Below are 19,012 nucleotides of genomic sequence, written 5' to 3' on the forward strand. Positions count from 1 at the left end.
GACTCTGACTTTGATTGTGTTCCCCTGCTTGAAAGATCCCATAGACTCTGACTTTGATTGAGTTCCCCTGTTTGAAAGATCCCATCATGTCTGCAGCCAGACTGGGCTCTACTGGACCGGTTCCATCATGTCTGCAGCCAGACTGGGCTCTGCAGCCAGACTGGGCTCTACTGGACCGGTACCATCATGTCTGCAGCCAGACTGGGCTCTACTGTACCGGTCCCATCATGTCTGCAGCCAGACTGGGCTCTGCTGGACCGGTCCCATCATGGCTCCGCTGGACTGGTCCAGACCCCTCCCTTCATTCGTCCCCATTAAAGCGTTAGACTAGAAAAGACCACATCCTCACCAAGCCTTGGCTCTCTTCAAAACCAAAGTCATTTCCCCCCTGTTCCCCAACCCCACTGTTCCTCTGTCCTATATACACACACACAGACACACACACACACGCACACAAACACAGACACACACACACCTACACACACCTACACACACACACTCACACACACTGTCACACACCTACACACTCACCTACACACACACACTCACACTGAAACACACACACTCACAAACGCACACTCAGTCATAACATATGGCTCTGTCATGTCCCAGTTGCATATAGAACAGTCATAACTTATCATAACTTGTCAGTCATATCCCACCAGTGGCAGAGTGCAGAAATATGACCATCAAAGCAAGTTATGACTGTCCTAAGCGCTACATTGATTTTTCAGAAGCATGCTGACCTGATGCTAAGACTGTGGGGTTGGACGGTGTCAGGCAGGGATTTGGGATGCGATGCGGTCACCTTGACTGGGTCAAACCAGAACCTTAAGGGACACTGGCAGATCTCGGGAGAGAGCCGGGCCAAACTGCAAATTGCCACCGCAAATTGAATATGTCGACTTGTGGAACCTCAAGAAGCAATGATAATCCAAAAACAACGTCTTGCCTTCAGTGACCATCCGCTGCCTTATACTGGGGGGAAATAGTTACGCAGTGAAAGTCTGAATATGAAGAATGATGAATGAACTCATGTGTGTGTGTGTGTGTGTGTGTGTGTATCACAGGTGGTGACCCCTACCCGAATAGGGAACTCATACACCTACAGGCCCGCACAGCAGTCCCAACAGGACCTATACGATGTGCCACCGATGAGGCAACAGGGGGTAAGTAAACCAGACACACACACACACACATACACACACACACACACACGCATTCATACATTCACTCCAAAACACACATACACACATTCATACACTCACACCAAAACATACATACTCTCGCTCGCTCTCACTTTTATACACACTCACACTCACACAGACACACACAGAGACACACACGAATATAACCACTGGCGTAAAACGTTATTTTAACTGTGTGCGTGCGTGTGTGTGTTGTTTCACAGGTGTATGACATTCCTCAAGGGAGACAGGCGGGGAAATGTCACGGCCAGGGGGTGTACGACATCCCTCCCCCCTCACAGTCCGACCCCAGGCTACAGGGGGTGTACGACATCCCTCCCCACTCACAGTCCGACCCCAGGTTACAGGGGGTGTACGACATCCCTCCCCCCTCACAGTCCGATGCCAGGTTACAGGGGGTGTACGACATCCCTCCCCCCTCACAGTCCGATGCCAGGCTACAGGGGGTGTACGACATCCCTCCCCCCTCACAGTCCGATGCCAGGCTACAGGGGGTGTACGACATCCCTCCCCCCTCACAGTCAGACCCCAGGCTACAGGGGGTGTACGACATCCCTCCCTCATCTCAAGAGGTAAGAAAGCGCACCATCCCACAGCGGTCAAATGTTGCTGTACGCAGATCATCCCACTGGGTTCACAGACTCTACATCTCACACACCATGGTATCTTAAATCTCGCTGCATATAAACATACACTGACTTAAGTCAAACAGGGTGTGTGTGTGTGTGTGTGTGTGTGTGTAGTGTAGTGTTCTGTATTGGTTATTCATTTCATTTTTGAGGTTATTGCAGTTGGCTTACTATACTTCCCCCTTTTAACCATCAGTAGCGGCTAAAACAGGCAACAAAAAAGGAATAAAAAAACACTTGATACAATCAGTTTTATTACTTTCCCCTGGTTGCTAAATTAAAGAGTGGGGCTGCCAGCCTTGTGTGAGCACGACCACTCCGGAGCTATTTTGCGGGGAGAGTCAAGGTCTGCAGAATCGCTTTCCAGACCCGGCTGCCTTTCAGCACTACTCCGCACAAACACACACACGCAGCACAGGCACACACACACACACACACACACACACACACACACAGCACAGGCACACACACACACACGCACACACACACACAGCACAGGCACACACGCACACACACACACAGCACAGGCACACACACACACACGCACACACACACACAGCACAGGCACACACACACACACACACAGCACAGGCCATCTCGGTGCCGTCGCCAGGCAGTTTGTTTGTAATAAACTGGAAGTATGCGGGAACCTGTTATTTGCGTCATCCTTAATCACAGCTTTGAAGGAGTCCGTTTTCACAGCGGGGAAGGCATCTCAAGGCCGACTTGTGAGTCACTCGCTCGCTCGCTCACTCACTGTGTTTTAGGTTATTGAACCTCCAGATGTATGGGGCGCCCCGTTTTTCATTGGTCAAAGTGCAAGTGGTCAAGGCGGAGGCAATTTGAGAGCAGTAAGCAGTTAGCTGTTGATGTTCCTGATTGGGGTCTGGATCTCGGTAGGAATCTGCGCTCAGGACTCAGGATCCAAGACACGTCTTCAGGACTCCTTGAGTGAATACCGGCTTTCATGGGGGAAACCGCCCATATGCTGTTTTTGTGTTTGATTAAAAAAAAAATGTTTTTTCTCTCTTCCCGGCAGCTTTACGCTGTGCCTCCCTGTCGGAACAACCCAGTCCAGGAGGAGGGCAACTACGATTTCCCCCAGCCCCACAGTCAGAAGCCGGAGGGTATCTACGACGTCCCGCCCCCCACCTCGCTCTCCAAAGCCACACAGTTCCCTCAGTCCAGCTCTGACGCAGCCTCTCACCGTCGGGTTGCCACGGGCGACTGCAACGGCATTTACGACATACCCCCCAGCCAGCTGTCCTCAGTAGGGCCGGGGGCTCAGAAGGACTTGTACGACATCCCCCGCGGGATGCAGACGCCCCCGCAGCGCAGGCTGGCGTCGTCGGAGCGCGAGCGGGCAAACAGGGGCATCTACGACGTGCTGCCCGCTCAGGACGCGCCGCGGTTACTGGGCGACGTGACGGACGGCGTGAACCGCCTGTCCTTCTCCAGCACGGGGAGCGCCCGCAGCAGCATGTCCACCTCGTCCTCGTCCGCGGGCTCGCCCTCCGAGCCGCGGCTCCTGCTGGACCTGGACTCTGCCGTGCAGAGTCTGGGCCACCTCCAGCAGGCGGTGGAGTCCTCTAGCGCCGCCCTGCTGGCCCTGGCCACTTCCCCACACTGGAGGACGTTCCCCTTCATGGAGCGCAACGGCAACGAGGCACGGGCGGCGCTGGACTGCGTGCGCACCACGTTGACCGACTTCCTGGCGTTCGGGCGCGGTGCGGCATGCAACGCCACGGCGCTCTCGGACCCGAGCCTCCACAGTAAACTCCGCCGGCAGCTGCAGCGGCTGGAGGACTCGCAGCTCATCCTGCAGCAGACGCACCAGGCTCTAGAAGCTTCCGGCTGGGCGCTGCATGTGCTCGCCGGCAGCGGCAAGCACCAGGGCAAGAGCGACGACCTGGACCGCTTCGTCATGGTGTCACGCACCGTCCCCGACGACGCCAAGCAGCTGGCCTCCACGGTCGGGGGCAACGCTGAGCTGCTCTTCAGGAGGGCGCCCACGGGGGAGGGCAACTATAGCGTGGGCATCGTGCACCCCCTCACACACAACCACACGGACGACAACTACAACGAGCCGACCAAACCCTTCCCAGTGCCCCAGCGCCTGAGCCAGGACAAGGCCAACATGAACAACAGCGAGAAGTGCGTGAAGAGCTGGATGGAGGACTATGACTACGTCCATTTGCAAGTAAGGGGCATAGAACACTACATCGAAACTAAATAGTACACTAGCCAGAATAAAAATTCTTAATTGATTGAATCGTATTACACTGTAATAAAAACAAAGGACAATGTTATACAATTAGCCTCATTTAGTATCAGCACTTAAATACTGAATACAGCACTTAAACTCTTCTGTAACCCTAACCTTAGTCCTAGATCTAAACCTAACCCTTATTGTGCTGTTTCCATTGCTTATGAAACGCATTACTCTCAGCGGTGCAATTATACTGTAACTTGGACTCTGTGATACAAATTGTGTCTGAGTAACGTTTAACCTGAACAGTCAGGCATCTATAAAGACATTCGTAGACTGTTGACTAAACATTTACCTCCTGAGCCGCAGTCGTTACGTAGCACTAATGCTTCTTATCGCAGTTCTCTCCCGTAAATGTAAAGTCTGCCGGCCATCTGTGGGTCCTGAAACCTAAGTGTGTTTTATATGAATGCTGGGCTAGGCTGACTTGAGTGTGAGAGAGGAAGAGGCTCTGTTTTAATCTTAATCTGTCTGAGGGCTCGCTGAGATGGAGCCGGGTGATAGTGAGTCTGTGAAGAAGTGAGCTGAAAGTCTAAGTAATGAAAACAAACTATCAAACACAGTTTCTCACTGCTGTACCCCTCCTCTCCTCCAGGGCAAAGAGGAGTTTGAGAGGCAGCAGAAGGAGCTCCTGGAGAAGGAGAACATCACCAAACAGAAGAACCAGCTGGAGCAGGAACAGGTAACACGTCACGTCTTTCTTTGTGTGTGTAGGTGTGTGCGTGTGTGTGTGTGTCTGTGTGTGTGTGTGTGTGTGTGTGTGTGTGTGTGTGTGTGTGTGTGTGTGTGTGTGTGTGTGTGTGTGTGTGTGTGTGTGTGTGTGTGTGTGTGTGTGTGTGTGTGTGTGTGTGTGTGTGTCCAGAGTGGTCTAGTGGAAATAAGAGATGGGGGCCAGAACCGCACAGTTCTCCATAGGCTGTCACCAACCCTAGGCTGTGTTACGCGGCCTGCTTTTGAGAGTTCATGAACAGAACAGGGGAATCACAACATCTGGAACATTCTGCCAGATTATGTCATGTGGCAGATGGCCCTTAGACCTGCAGACATGCACACACACACACACACACACGTACATGCACACACAAAAGTACACACATGCACACACACACACACACATGTGCACACACACAAATACACACATGCACACACACACACAAGCACACACACACAAGCACACACACACACACACACACACACACACACACACACACACACACTCACAAACACACACCCACACATGCGCAAACACACATGCACGCACTCACACACACACAGGCACACCCACTCAGGCACTCATGCAGGCAAGCACACACTCTAATCCTTTAGGGATTTAGTTTTTATTGTATGATTCTACTTTTCACCCCAAAACTGAAAGAAATGTCCCACTCAGCTGGAAAAGCAATCAGTTTGGAGTCTGCTGACCTGTGTGTTCAGCGTCTCCCAGCTGTTCAAGCAGACACAAATACTACTTCCTTCCCCTTAATTAATATCTCTTTGTGTTTATTTCTCTTTCCCTTCTTTTCCTTTCTCTCTTCTACCTCCCCCATCTCTCTCTCTCTTTATTTTTTCTCTCACTCTCTTCTTTCCCTTTTGCTCTCTCACTTTCTCTGTCCCTTTTTGCAGCTCAACAAGCTCAAACAGCTAGAACAGGAAGTGATCAAACCGGTGGAGAATGACATCACTCAATGGATATCCCATCAGCATTCTGCTGGCTCCTCCTCCGCCCCATCAGACTCCTCCTCTTCCTCTTCCTCCTTAGTGGGAGGCGGGGCCCAGCCATGTGGGCGTGACCGCCAGCTGCTGGGCTTCTACGCGGAGCAGTGCGAGCAGCACTTCGTCACGCTCCTCAACGCCATCGACGCCTTCTTTGGCTGTGTGGCGGCCGGTCAGCCCCCGCGCATCTTCGTGGCGCACAGCAAGTTTGTCATCCTCAGCGCGCACAAGCTCGTCTTCATCGGCGACACGCTCTCACGGCAGGCCGGCACGCCCGAGGTGGCCAACCGCGTCATGAACTCCAGCAACGTGCTCTGCGACCTGCTCAAGATGGTGGTGGCCGCCACCAAGATGGCCGCCCTGAACTACCCAAATACACCGGCCGTGCAGGAAATGGTGGACCGCGTTGCTGAGCTATCCCACGAGGCCCAGCAGTTCAAGACGCAATTGCACCAGTTGGCTGCTTTGTAACACGTCACGCACTGTCACTCACCAACCACAGATGTGTATGTGTATCATATGAATCCACGTATGTGTATGCGTATCATATTAATATGTTACAAATCTTGAATATCATCAAAAGCTCTGCTTTACAGATTTTCTCTTGTACATAGCAGTTTTCTTTCTTTTATGTAAATTATTGCCCATATTTTTATGTGTAGATTGTTTTATATTATAATGACATAAATATATGAGTATAAAATTGTATTTTTGCCTTTGTAGAGTGACTTGAACACAGATTCTGTAACATTCCTGTTTGGTATCAGGCACCTTAAGAGACCGTATTGCCATTGGTAGATAAGAGACATGCTTCTCTCCTGGAGATGACCGTAGTTCTTTGTAATTGTTGTTGCATCGGTCTCTGGCCAGTGAGGTGGGCTTATAAACAGACAAAGTAAAGGACTGTTCATCCATGAGTGGTGTGACTGTTTCTTGTCAGAAGTGTCAGAGGTTGGGGGAGGTAGACACCAGGCGGACTGAACGTCTGAATGGGGTCTCATTCTGCAGGCAGTCTGGCCCACAGAGCTGCCATCTGGAAGAGGCGTAGGGCACCTGAGACACAAGGCTTCCTCTTCCAGCCAGTGCTTATCATCCACGCAAGAGAGACGTCATGTGTGTTTCTAGGCAGGGACGTGCACAGGAATTTTGAATGCAGTTGCTCTTCCCTGGACAAAAGGGGCAACACATTCATTTTTGTCACCGCCGCTGCCACGCCCCCGTCACCTGATTGTGAATTTTGCCAGGAACATTTTTAACTCTCACTAACCGTTGCTGCCATGCCCCCGTCCCCTGATCGCAAACACAGTATATATATATTCTTCGGAGGGGCAACTTCAGTCGAGGAGGGCAAACGGGCAGTTGCCCGAGCAACCTTAGCCCACTCGTGTACATGTCCCTGTTTCTAGGTGTACGTCCTCACAAGTAATCCTTCTCCAGTTGTTGGAAAAAGTTGATTGATGTGAGACAACGTCCACTGAACATCCTGACTCTGAATCTTCTAAGTGTTCCTTTCTTCCTCAACCCACCCATCCCACCCCCCGCCCCACACACAAAAAAACACCACCTCCTCCTACCCCCTGTTTGAACACCACCTCCTCATACCCCCTGTTTGAACACCACCTCCTCCTACCCCCCGTTTGAACACCACCTCCTCCTACCCCCCGTTTGATAGGCTTAGTCCTACTGCCCCCCCAAATGACAACAACGTGAGTCTCAGAACATGCCGTACACACTCGCAAGTCCCAGAACACCCCGTACACACTTGCGCATCTCTCCCTAGCAGACCGCTAAGCTCTAACTTGATGGTAAATCCAATTTTATTCGGAATGATGACCCGCCTTATGTAAATGGAAGAGACAGTGTCAGCATCCATTTTCCTAAACAGAGCGACTTCTCCTTGCGTGGAAGGGAGCGGAGCCTTGTGTGCACTGCCCTCGGATGGTTCCCTTTATTCCACCGCAGCGTAATTAGGAAGGACTCACCACGCCGGCCCCAGCTGGCATGATGAAAGACCAGGCTAAAGGGATTTTGTTGTAAGCCGAGGGGGAAAGATGGCAGGGGGATGATTTGATTAATTTAAAAACCCCCAAAAAAAGAATGATACACGGATTTGCTTGTTATCTTGTTCTGAGCACAAACGTTAAAATTAGTCTTTTTTTATTGTGGTTTAGAAAACAAATAGTTTTCTTTTTGTTTGTCTGTTTTATTTTGAAAAATGAAAGAACGATTGATAGACTAGATGCCAATGCCCCTTTTCCACTCCACAAGGAGAACCATCATGCCGAGGGAGCTTAAAGCTGCAGTATGTAGTGTTCACTGTTAAAGGCAGCTTAAAGCTGCATTATGTAGTGTTTACTGTTAAAAAAACAAATGAAAAACTCACAAGAGTGAGGTAACCGTTAAAGCGTAGTATTTCTTCACATAGCATCTTACTTTTGTTTTCTTGATCTTAAAGCAGCAATAAGGAGTTCTGTTCCAAAACTAGCAAACTAACCTTGCAAACACCACCAACAGCCCAGCTGGCACTGATAGACGCTTGCCATCACACTAACTGGTGTCTTTTGGCAGTAAAGCTGGCAAGGTCATGCTGTGAAAGCTTTTCTCCCATTTTTGCAGGGTGTTCCAGCCCGGTACACAGAACTACATAGGGCATATCCTGGAAGGCTAGTGGGAAAGACACAGGTGTTTATCTGTCCTTTACATGACTAAATGCTATCAAAATGTATTTGAGAATGGTGCAAAAACTAGTTGCCTAAAAAAATCATACCCTCAAAAAGTGTCAAATTGTTGCATAGTGATACTTTAAATGTGAATTCATAAATCACCTGTACAATTCAAGAGGTATGCAATGTGTGGGTATACTAGGGATCAGCATGTTGAATGGAGATGCTCAGGGCTCTCTGGTACACCAGCTGATTGAAAGGGTGTGGAAGATGAGCGGTAACCCATCACGTGAACTCATTCAAGAAAATCCGATCAATTTTAGATATGAACCCAGCCATAAACTCTGATTCCCCAAGGGAAACTGGTGATGTGAGGCACGCATAAACGCCTTCTAAGAAACCGTCGCCTCGGATATGACATCCTGTTTCCCTGGCACAGTACCTGGGGTCAGAGGTCGTCGCCCGCCCATCCATCTGATGTCATCTTCAACCAAGATGGCTGCCACACAACCCCAGGAAGGACTGGCGTCATCGACCCAACCGCAGCAGTCTTAGGGCCCGATCACACAGGACGCGACTTTTATAAGCGCAGTCGCATTGAAAGCGCGTTGGCAAGATGCGCCTGGGGAAAAGCGCCTATGCGCCTGTGGAGTGGTGCCTATACATGTCTATGGTGCCTACAGTTAGCTAGCCAGCTAGCCTATTTGTTTTAAAGGCATTTATAAAAGGCATAGTGTAGAGACGGCCAATTGGTTGCTCACGCAGGTCCACGCATGTGTCCGCCGTATAGAATTCGAATAATTCTTACATCTGGAGTTGTACAATTCCTCATAGTTATAAACTGCTAAAATGTATGCCTCGCGCCTTGCGCTTAAAGTTGAGAATATTTTAACTTTTAGGCGCGCCTTTAAACTGCCAGAAAGGCGCGAGGCGCGGCGTTTAAAAGGCGCACATGAAAGGCGCGCCGTACCATAGGAAAACAATGGTTTTGCTAGCGACGCGCTTTTAAAAGTCGCGTCCTGTGTGACCGGCCCCTTACAATGGTAAGAGAATGGTTTCAAAACCGAGCAGGATAATGCTCATATGCTCTTAGCCTTTTAAAAGCATTAAAAATGTGTGCATATTTAGTATATATGTACACAAATTCCTAGTACTCCTATTTGCCATTGAAGACACTAAGTGATGACAGAAGCCTTAGGGCACAGTAGGCTACTGTCTGTGTGACAATAAAATACTCTCCTAAAAAGGGCCTGTCTGTAAAGGTCGGGCACAGGAACAGCACGTCTTTTTAAATCTCCAAATCTCACTAAATACCCCAAATTCCTTTGCAGGACCCAGTGGCACCTACCAGCAATTAAGAATCTAAATACATTCTGTTCCATCCAGGAAGAGGTGTGTGGGGGGACTAACAGCCGGTAAAGTTGTTCTCCAGGCTTTTTCACGTCCACACCCAAGCAACCAATAATAACTGAGAATGAAGGGTGTTTTTCCACTCCATAGTCCGGCCATCTGTGTAGATTATGTTTTCCAGAGATTGATCAGACACTACTTATGGCATTAGGGCATCTAGGAGAGCTATCCAATGGCTCCGCTAAAAAGTTAAGGAGATGGGCCTAAATTGAATTAGTGTGACCAAATGGGGCTGTCCACCTGGTAGCAGATTTGAGGTGGAAGCTTCAGTACTACTCAGTGGTGATGGTGGAGCAGGAGCACTTCCTGTTCCTCTTCCTGTTGATCAGCCGGTACAGCCATATACTGTACATATATACAGTACCAGTCAAAAGTTTGGACACACCTTACATTTTTTAGAGAAGTTTTTTCTCTACTTTTAATATTTTCTACATTGTAGATTTATACTGAAGACATTCAAACTACGAAAGAACACATATGGAATGATGTTCTAAACAAAAAAAGTGTTATCTACTATGTAGAAAATAATAAAAGTAAAGAAAAACTTCTCTAAAAATTAGAAGGTGTGTCCAAACTTTTGACTGGTACTGTATACTATGTCTATGGGTACAGCAGCAACCTCATACACAAAGCCTTAGGTTTCAAACCACGGAAATACAGAAATCGATGCAGTCCACCTCTTAAGTCGCGCTGGGTAAAAAGCTTCTACTAATGAGTGAAAGTAAAATACTGCTGGGTGCCAAGTGCTGAATTCATGGGCTATTTGAGGCACTTGCATGCACAGAAAGGTCTTTACACCTTTCAGAGCAATGTAATGACACCAGCACAACTCTACTCCGTGTCAGCTACAGAAATGAAAACCGCGTCACTACACCACCAAACCATCCCTGGTGTTACCGCAGGGCTGCATCTGTGTGGCGAAGGCCGTGCTCTGTTCTTCACTAGGGCAGTGGTTTGTAATGTTTGCATTTAACCAGCGCAAAGTTAGCCAGGCCACCTGCAACTCAGATATGAGTTACAGAGTAATGGTGACCAGTGGGCATACGCGTCAAAATATCTCACCTTGCATTGCGCGGAAGATGAGAGAGAAAGACACATAGCCACAGGCCGAGCTGCCGTCGCACGGAAGATGAGAGAGAATGACACATAGCCACAGGCCGAGCTGCAGTCGAAGCGATGTCATTTCCCTGGCTCACCACACTCATTTCCTCTGAAGTATTTTCAGGGTCTGAAATTACAGCTTCTGTGCTCAGCCTGTCGGACGCTTTTCTCTTTCGATTCGCCAAGCTGCGCACTTGTTCTGAGAAAGACCCTTACCGACTGGGCCTAACATCTAGGACATACATTTATTTCCTCTGCTCTGACCATGTATGCCTCATCATTCTTAAATACACGCAAGTCAGCTCCTTTCCTTGGGAACAGGAAATTGTTTGCGTGAGGGCAGAATGAATAACTGTAAATGAACAACTGAAAAATATGATTTTAAACAAATCTATAACTATAGATCTATAGTTATCTATAACTATTATCTATAACTATTACTTTTCTTTTGTGTTAGTTGAAGGGAAGTTACGTGTTCTGAGGGGGGGGGGCAATATACAGGAAACAGTCAGGAGGGTGAGTATGCTTGTTTAACTCATCTATTAAAAAACCTCAAGTGACACAATGTTCCCACAATTTTACATGAGCGAATACTGACACCTGCTGGTCAAAAATAGAATTGCTTTGTTGTCTGCCAACATCTCTATAACCACTTGAACTGTCCTCACAATCTGGCATTAAAATATCACTAAGGGGTTTTGGTCAATAACGAGCGAGGTAAATCCTAAATGCCTATAAAAAAAAACTACCTCAAAGGTGCATTCCACCATACTGTTGCTAAATATCTGAAATAGGCAACAACAGGCACCTAATTATTTTTTATAGGAGCCTCGTGGACAGATGCTAACTAAGTTAATATTCTCACCTGCTTAAAGACAGCTGTAAAGAACCAGGTACACTAGACATAATCCCTTGGGTTGGGTCTTAAAACTCCATATTCCAACATGTCCTCAGAGAAAAAGGCAACTCGTATCTTTTTATCAAACAAATTTATTATTTAGGGACACATTGGTTTTGCCAAAAAAAAAGAAAAGAAGAAGAAACGAAACTTGAAATGGTATTGTCATCGCGTCCGACAGTTTTACATAGCACTCTATTACTGTGAGGAGGGGCGACACACTTATGTAGTGCCTACTGAAAGCCCTGTGGTTTAGGGGCACAGGGGGGGGGGGGGCTCAGGTGCTACCATGGCAACTGTAGTGCAGTATCGGTGAAGCCAGCAACACGCACGGTGATGGAGTACGGTTCCCCGCGAGCACTGGGACACTATTGTAGTTTTAAGTCAACGGTGTCACTGTCCGGCTCGCGCCCCCTCACACACATGGGCACGGAACCGTAGTGATGCATGCGCTTCATCACCATTGACAACAGAAGACACCCATATCATTGCACTTAAGAAACTTGTATCAAGTTATTGATTCTGAGACAAAAAAGAACGACAACAGTAGAGTTGACAGTGACAAGCTGAGGACCTTCGGTTGTCAGTTTTAAAACAGTTTTTCAGTTTCTTTTTTCAGTTTCTTTTCTCACTCTCTCTCTCTCTCTCTCTCTCTTCCTTTTGTGTATTTAAGTTATCCTTTGTTTTATATACCCGCGCCAGTGTTCGGGTGGCGAGCTGGACAGGAACTTGTCTGGCTAGTGGAATAAAAAACATTACGTAACTAATTAATCCACCTGTTATTCACATATAATAGAAACTTCCAGGGGGCTGTTTTTCTTTCACATGGGGGGGACGACGACAAACACCTGCACAAATAAATGGAAAAAAAAAACACAGTGTGTCGTGACGCCCCCACACACATACCAAAACTGGATGGCCTTTACTTTTGACATTCAAGAACTCTGCTGAACTCAGTGAAGGACCAGGAGACAACAAAGACCAACATGGCCTGCCTGGATGGCACGCTGTGGGACTCGGGTACGAGGCGATCGGGTCTAAGGGGAGGATCACATATGCACAGAGTGGGTAAGGTTTAACAGTTAGAAGATGGCTTGCGTCCAGCAGTGTGGGCAATCAGTTCGGCGGCGGAGGGAAGCATTGGCTGGTGAGGAGCAGGTGGTCTACGAGGAGGCATCCTGAGGAAGGACTCTCTGGCGCGGTTTGTGTTTGTGACGGGGTGTAGGTGGGGAGCTTCGCTCACTCTCAGACTCCGAAGGTTCCGTCTCGGCCTGCGGGGAGCCCGTATCACCGACTAGTTCGCGTAGGAACTTGAACTTGGACAAGAACAGCTGCCAAACCACATACCACCCTGAAGACAGACAGCATGGAGGAACAAGATTAATATGCATGGAAACACAGAGGACTACGTAACACATGTAATAGACACAGGGGACTATTACAACACATTTCATAACGAAGGCAACAGGGTTGGACTGAAATATTTCATAATATTTTACATCTGCAATGATATGGCACAGTAACTTTACACGTCTGGCATGATTTCTATCTGTCGTGGACATTTTGAAAAACATATTTTCAATGTCAATGACAAATTAATAAGCCACTTTCTTTCCTATACTCATTGTAATGATCTGATCTGAAAAGACAAAAAAATCATAAAGTTGTACGCACCGAACACCATGAAGAGTAAGGCGCATATTAGTGTGGCAATAATCACCAGCACAGTGAGTCCAACGCTTTGCCACATCTTCCTCAATTTACCCTGCGAAAATGAACAAACACCCGCCGATTAACGTGTGACATTCATAAGAAACGTTGGTTCAGAAATAGTGCTAGCTGGTATGGACCTGGCAAACGAAGCAGGACACTTCAGTGGCCGAGTAAACAACATGCAAAGAACAATTTACCTACGCGCTAATGCTATGCTAGTTAGCTAGCCATGTAACGTTAACAACAACATGACATACACACAACAGATGACAACTTCCACTCTTGTCTCACGCTAAATCCACGGGTGTGTCCACAACAGAAAGGACGGACACGCACGTCATCGGGTGCTTGTAGACTTTTGTGTCTCTACATTATTGCAACATTTCGGAGTTGCTTTAAAAGCATAACCAGAGTTCGACAGCCACTCAGAACGACGGGACCAGTGGAACGTGCCCCGGAATGAGTTATCCCCATACTGGCGCATTGGGTGTTGGGTTATGTAGTTCCACGGTGGGCGTAAAAATACACTTTGGTCTGTGCTCAGAATTAGGGTAAACAGGTGTCCCTATTTGCGTTGACGTACTGTCCCGCATTTTCATGCATTCGTTTTTCTGCTGACAGAAACAAGAACACACGGATGCATTCTATTACCCACCCGTCACGTGAGACGCATATATGCTTATAATTGCGACAGAGTTTTAACTCTATTTAATAGCACTACTGCTGCATTAAAAGCAGCAAAATGGCTCATACAAATGCAACGTAGGCAAGCCTTTTTTTTTTTTAAAGACTTGCTTTCATCCTATGGCTGAGAAGAGAGCGGTGAAGGTGGTCGTCAAGAGTCAGTGACGGCCGTCAATCGAGCTGTGCTGACGTGGGGCCGGTGAACTCCTCTGCTGCCTCACAAAAACTTACACAACTGTAAACTTGTCAGAAAAGAAAAAGTTCCCAGGTGACATCATGGGCACAGAGAAAAGAAAATGTGCTTTTAGTATACAATGGGTGAAAAAAAGTGAAACTAGTATTTAGATTTTTGTTTCCGTTCTGACCATGCTATTTATCCAATATCAATTCATGTTTGATATAAAGGTTTGCATTGATATTGTTCATTTGATATAATATTGTATTTTGTGTCCGACTGATGATATAGTTGGATCTGGTCAGAAGTATGACTTGAGCTGCATGTCTTAAGCTGGATAATGCCTGCTGCTCTGCTTAAGGACGCTTCAAAATTAGTGTACCTTTGGGATGACAGACGGCACTGTCTTCATCATATCTTTGTAAAGCAAAAGCCGTAGTCTCTAGGTACAAATGTTTCTTATTAAGTTAAATAAACATTTTATCATGGTTTTAGGTTTTACCTCTCAATGTTGGTGCGTACCACAAAAATGTACCCGTCCCACATTTAGTCTGTTTGCATCTATTAACTTAATTTTATTTCGTTTGTAGTTTAAATACATTGAAACCAATGATACAAACAACAACAAAAAAAATCTTAAATCAAGCATAGTCGTATCATTAATGGGGCCTTCTGTTATTCTTCATTGACCATGCCCTTTCCATTTTACAAGCAATGTTTGTTCCAACCAGTAGAGGGCGCTAGTGTATACCTTCAGGAGGGGAGAGAAGCAACCTAACACTACAAGGCCTACAGGCAGGCACGTCCACAGACATTTTGGGGGGCAGGTGCTCAAACCAAAAGAAAGGCTCCCTTCGCCAAAATGATTTATAAAATTAAAAAATAATAATAATAGATAAATACATACAAAAAACACAGTAGGATATTTTCTCCCTCATTTGTTTTACTAGTTGATGGCCTGATCCAAGATAAAAGGGAGCTACCCTGAGCTGCTTACTGCAGTTCCCTGTCCTTCTGCTTTTGTAGTCTCTCTTTTCTTGGCATGATGCTGCAAATTTAGAAAATTAGATAAATCAATGTTGTGCATAATAATCAACAGTGACTTGCATAATCTCTAAGCTGACAACACAGTACACACACATTTATTTTGCTGACAGCACTGAAGCAAGCAGCATTACACTAATAATCTACCACAATATACCTCACCAGACTGTCATGTAGCTCTACTTAAGACCTACCTTTCATTTCAATAATTACGAGAAGAAGAACTTGTCTAATTTGTAGAACAGTATCTGCCTTTAAATACTCTGTCTGTCTGTCTGCCTGTATCTCTCTACCTCTCTATCTCTTCATTAAACATGACAAACGAGGTGGACAAGGATTTAAAATCACGGATTTCGTGAATTTTTTGTTGGTTTATTTTTTAAGGAAAAGTTGGACCAGTTGCAACGTAATGTTTTCAGCGGCGCTATTGTCGTTAATTTATCACCAAACAACGTCATTACCTGTTTGTCTGATGCTGCGGGTCAAAGAAGAAGTTTTGGCCTTGCGCTCAACACTGCATGAGCCCTAGGAGGAGGAGGGAGTGGCGCGGCGTGGGCTTCTGAGCGCCGGGGACATAGACATAAAAAGGCATATAAATGAATTCATGTTTATGGCCGCGGAGCATTTCGGGGCGAAATGTTAGGTGCTTGAGCACAACTAGGGGTATATCTGTGCACGTACCTGCCTCTTACTGGGATCTCAGGCGGGAGCAGTGCCGCTGCTAGCCATTTTGGTGCCCTAACTCCTTGATGATGCGTTTGTTTCCTCAACCCCAAATCAGGGACACTTTCTTCCAGGTGGGCGCGCGTGCCAACAACTGACCAGCAAAAATGGAAATCGCAAGGTTTCATTAGCCATACACAATAAACCTATTCATTTCAGTGTAATTTTGGCAAACCACCACTGGACTTGGTGGGTTGTATTGTTAGGTAGGCTATACTCTAGACAATTATTACAAGTTTCTCTCAAATTTCAAGTTTTTTTCTTGAAATAGGTTCTCTCTTTTTTTTGGACCGCGCTCCGGTCAGAAACAGAGTCAGAACGTCATTCGCTAGACAGCATTTTAACCCGTTTAGAACAGGGCCTCTGTCTCAACATCCAATGTAACTCAGACTGGTTGCAGTTCACTGCCTGGCCACAGTTTTAACATTGTTTTAGATAGGTCAAGGGGGACGCTATTAACCTCTTATCAATCCAGATCGTAAATCGTACCTTTTTTCGAGAAATTCAATAGGCTATCTCTTATAATGCCGTTATTATTTCAGTATAGAAATATAAGGAACCTTTTAGGCATGTATATCACAAAACAGGCAGTACAATTATTATAACTATGATGATTTTTCAGTTGCCTATTTTTTGGTGCCCCCTCAAGACTTGGTGCCCTACGCACAGCGCGTAGTGCGCGTTATGGGAGCGGCGGCACTGGGCGGGAGACAGCTGTTTCTCAGACACCTCAGTAATATCTTCATACACCAAGCTGTCAGGAAACTAAACTCTCTCCCCTCTTCTACTTGTATTATGTAATGTCTTGTCTGTATGTTCTACTTAGTATTAGGTAATGTCCTGTCTTATCTGTTGTGCCTGTGTGCACTTTATATGTTTCACCGTAGGAGAGTGGGAAACGTTCTTTCGATTACTTTGTATGTCTTGACATTTGAAGTAATTGACAATAAAGCTACTGTGACTTTGACTTTGACTTTTCTTTGAAATAGTTAAGTCATTCCTGAGGATGTTTATCTAAGTCTGTTTTCACTGAATCGTAAGCCTTTAGTGGGACAAAATGCAATATCTCTCTGAAGAATGGCCAATAAAGTGGATCTGAATGGGAAGAGTGGGCGCCCCATTGGTGGTGGTCAATAGGGTGGTTTGTAACAGATAGACATGTAAGTTTAGGCCCCTGCTGCCTTTTTATCGTTCAAAAGAGCAGGGTTCATATGTCATCGGTCGGTCCTCCCTCCCTTTGATGGCGTTCTTTCAGAGAGGCGATGCACTGCTCTGTGTGTGTGTGTGTGTGTGTGTGTGTGTGTGTGTGTGTGTGTGTGTGTGTCTCAGCAGGTATCTATTAACCTGCCATGAGACACGGTGAAATATGAGGAAGAGAACAGCTGGTGACCTTCTCACTGCAAATATGCAAATACTTCAAAAAAATGACAAGCACTTCCAGAACCATGTCAGACGTCACGTATCTTTATTAATTAGTCTCTCTCTCTCTCTCTCTCTTTCCCTCTCTCTCTCTCTCTCTCTCCCTCTGTCTGTCCTTCGCTCTCTCTCTCTCTCCCTCTCTCAATTCAATTTAATTGGCTTTATTGGCATGACTGTACAATACAATGTTGCCAAGGCACTTAAAAAATAACAACAATAATAATGGTAATACAGGAATAGATAAAAAGATAATAATACAATTTAGAAAAGATAAAAAATTACAATAATAATAATAAAGTAAAAAAGAATTAAGTACAGTTACATTCCATCTGAAAAAAACATATAATAGATAAGGTAATGGACAGTGAAAAAAACAAAACAACCTATGAGTTCAGGCCTATAGTTATTGGTGATATGGCCTGCTCTCGAAAGATGTGGCAGGACTGTACATATTCAGAGGCTAAGATTGTACATGACTCCATTCGCCCAGGAGGAATGGTAGTTTTTCTTTCGTTTAAGAAGTTTATTAAACCAGGAAGGGTGTCTTCAATTCGACTGTAATATGAATTTCTTATGTTCCTGTGTTGAGCACATTCAGTCAGAAAATGTAGCTCGTTTTTTAACTGCGCTAGTGTTACAGTGAACGCATAATCTCTCTTCGGTAGCCACGCAGCATTGTCTCTCTCTCCCTCTCTCTGTCTCTCTTTCTCTCTACGTCTCTTTCTCTCTCATTCTCTCCCTCTCTCTCTTTCTCTCTCTTTCCCTCTCTCTCTCTCCCTCTCTCCCTCTCTCTCTCCCTCTATCTCTCTCTCTCTCTGTATGTGTGTGTGTGTGTGTGTGTGTTTGTGTGTTTGTGTGTCCGTGTTTGTGTGTCCGTGTCCGTGTGTATGGGTGAGTTTTTGTGTGTCTGTGTGAGTTTTTGTGTGTGAATGAGTTGTCATAAAAAAAACATATGAATTTACTGTAATCTTTGTCTCTCTCCCCTATATTGCTTATACATACAGATATGTAAACACTAGTAAATAGTGTGACAAAATGGAATAAAGACAATAGAATTAAACTCTGAAGCACTCCATTATGTAGCATGGCTAAGACAATAGAATTAAACTCTGAGGAACTCTATTATGCAGCATAGAAGTAGCTACGGTGTGTTTAGTCTCTTTAGCAAGGAAAAACCAACCTGTTCTATGCTGGGGGTGTGAAATCATTCATCATTACTGTCAAAGTTTCCAAATGATACAGTCTGGAGTGAAAGAGTCTTGCTGACATATCACAGCAGTTTAGCATGCCCAATCTTGTCCTCTAATTACATTCCGTCTCCAAGGAGTTTGATCCTTCTATCACACCTCTGACCCGACAAGCC

At 46.2% G+C, this 19,012-nt stretch overlaps 2 protein-coding genes across 3 annotated transcripts in view; one reads left to right on the forward strand and one right to left on the reverse strand.

The window, feature by feature from the left end:
- The window catches only part of nedd9 (neural precursor cell expressed, developmentally down-regulated 9), a 29,891-nt gene extending 23,182 nt beyond the window's left edge, over window positions 1–6,709 (forward strand). The window contains exons 3-7 of the mRNA XM_080859692.1: window positions 1,071–1,169; window positions 1,412–1,780; window positions 2,877–4,037; window positions 4,702–4,788; window positions 5,730–6,709. Of these exons, the coding sequence (XP_080715818.1) occupies window positions 1,071–1,169; window positions 1,412–1,780; window positions 2,877–4,037; window positions 4,702–4,788; window positions 5,730–6,290 (2,277 nt within the window). The 3' untranslated portion in view covers window positions 6,291–6,709. The remainder of the gene's footprint in view (window positions 1–1,070; window positions 1,170–1,411; window positions 1,781–2,876; window positions 4,038–4,701; window positions 4,789–5,729) is intronic.
- A 5,258-nt stretch (window positions 6,710–11,967) lies between these two features.
- smim13 (small integral membrane protein 13) lies at window positions 11,968–14,058 on the reverse strand. Of its 2 annotated transcripts, none has more exons than XM_080858887.1 (3): window positions 13,862–14,058; window positions 13,566–13,656; window positions 11,968–13,242 (listed from the first exon to the last, which is right to left on the reverse strand). In XM_080858887.1, the coding sequence occupies exons 2-3, from the start codon at window positions 13,639–13,641 to the stop codon at window positions 13,055–13,057; spliced, it is 264 nt and encodes an 87-aa protein (XP_080715013.1). In that variant the 5' UTR covers window positions 13,642–13,656; window positions 13,862–14,058; the 3' UTR covers window positions 11,968–13,054. The 2 variants fall into 2 exon arrangements, with proteins under 2 accessions (XP_080715013.1, XP_080715014.1); XM_080858888.1 differs by having other exon boundaries at window positions 13,896–14,055.
- Between the last annotated feature and the right edge of the window lie 4,954 nt (window positions 14,059–19,012).

This window comes from Sprattus sprattus (assembly GCF_963457725.1).
Source record: "Sprattus sprattus genome assembly, chromosome: 20".
In the NCBI taxonomy this organism is placed as follows: Eukaryota; Metazoa; Chordata; class Actinopteri; order Clupeiformes; family Clupeidae; genus Sprattus; species Sprattus sprattus.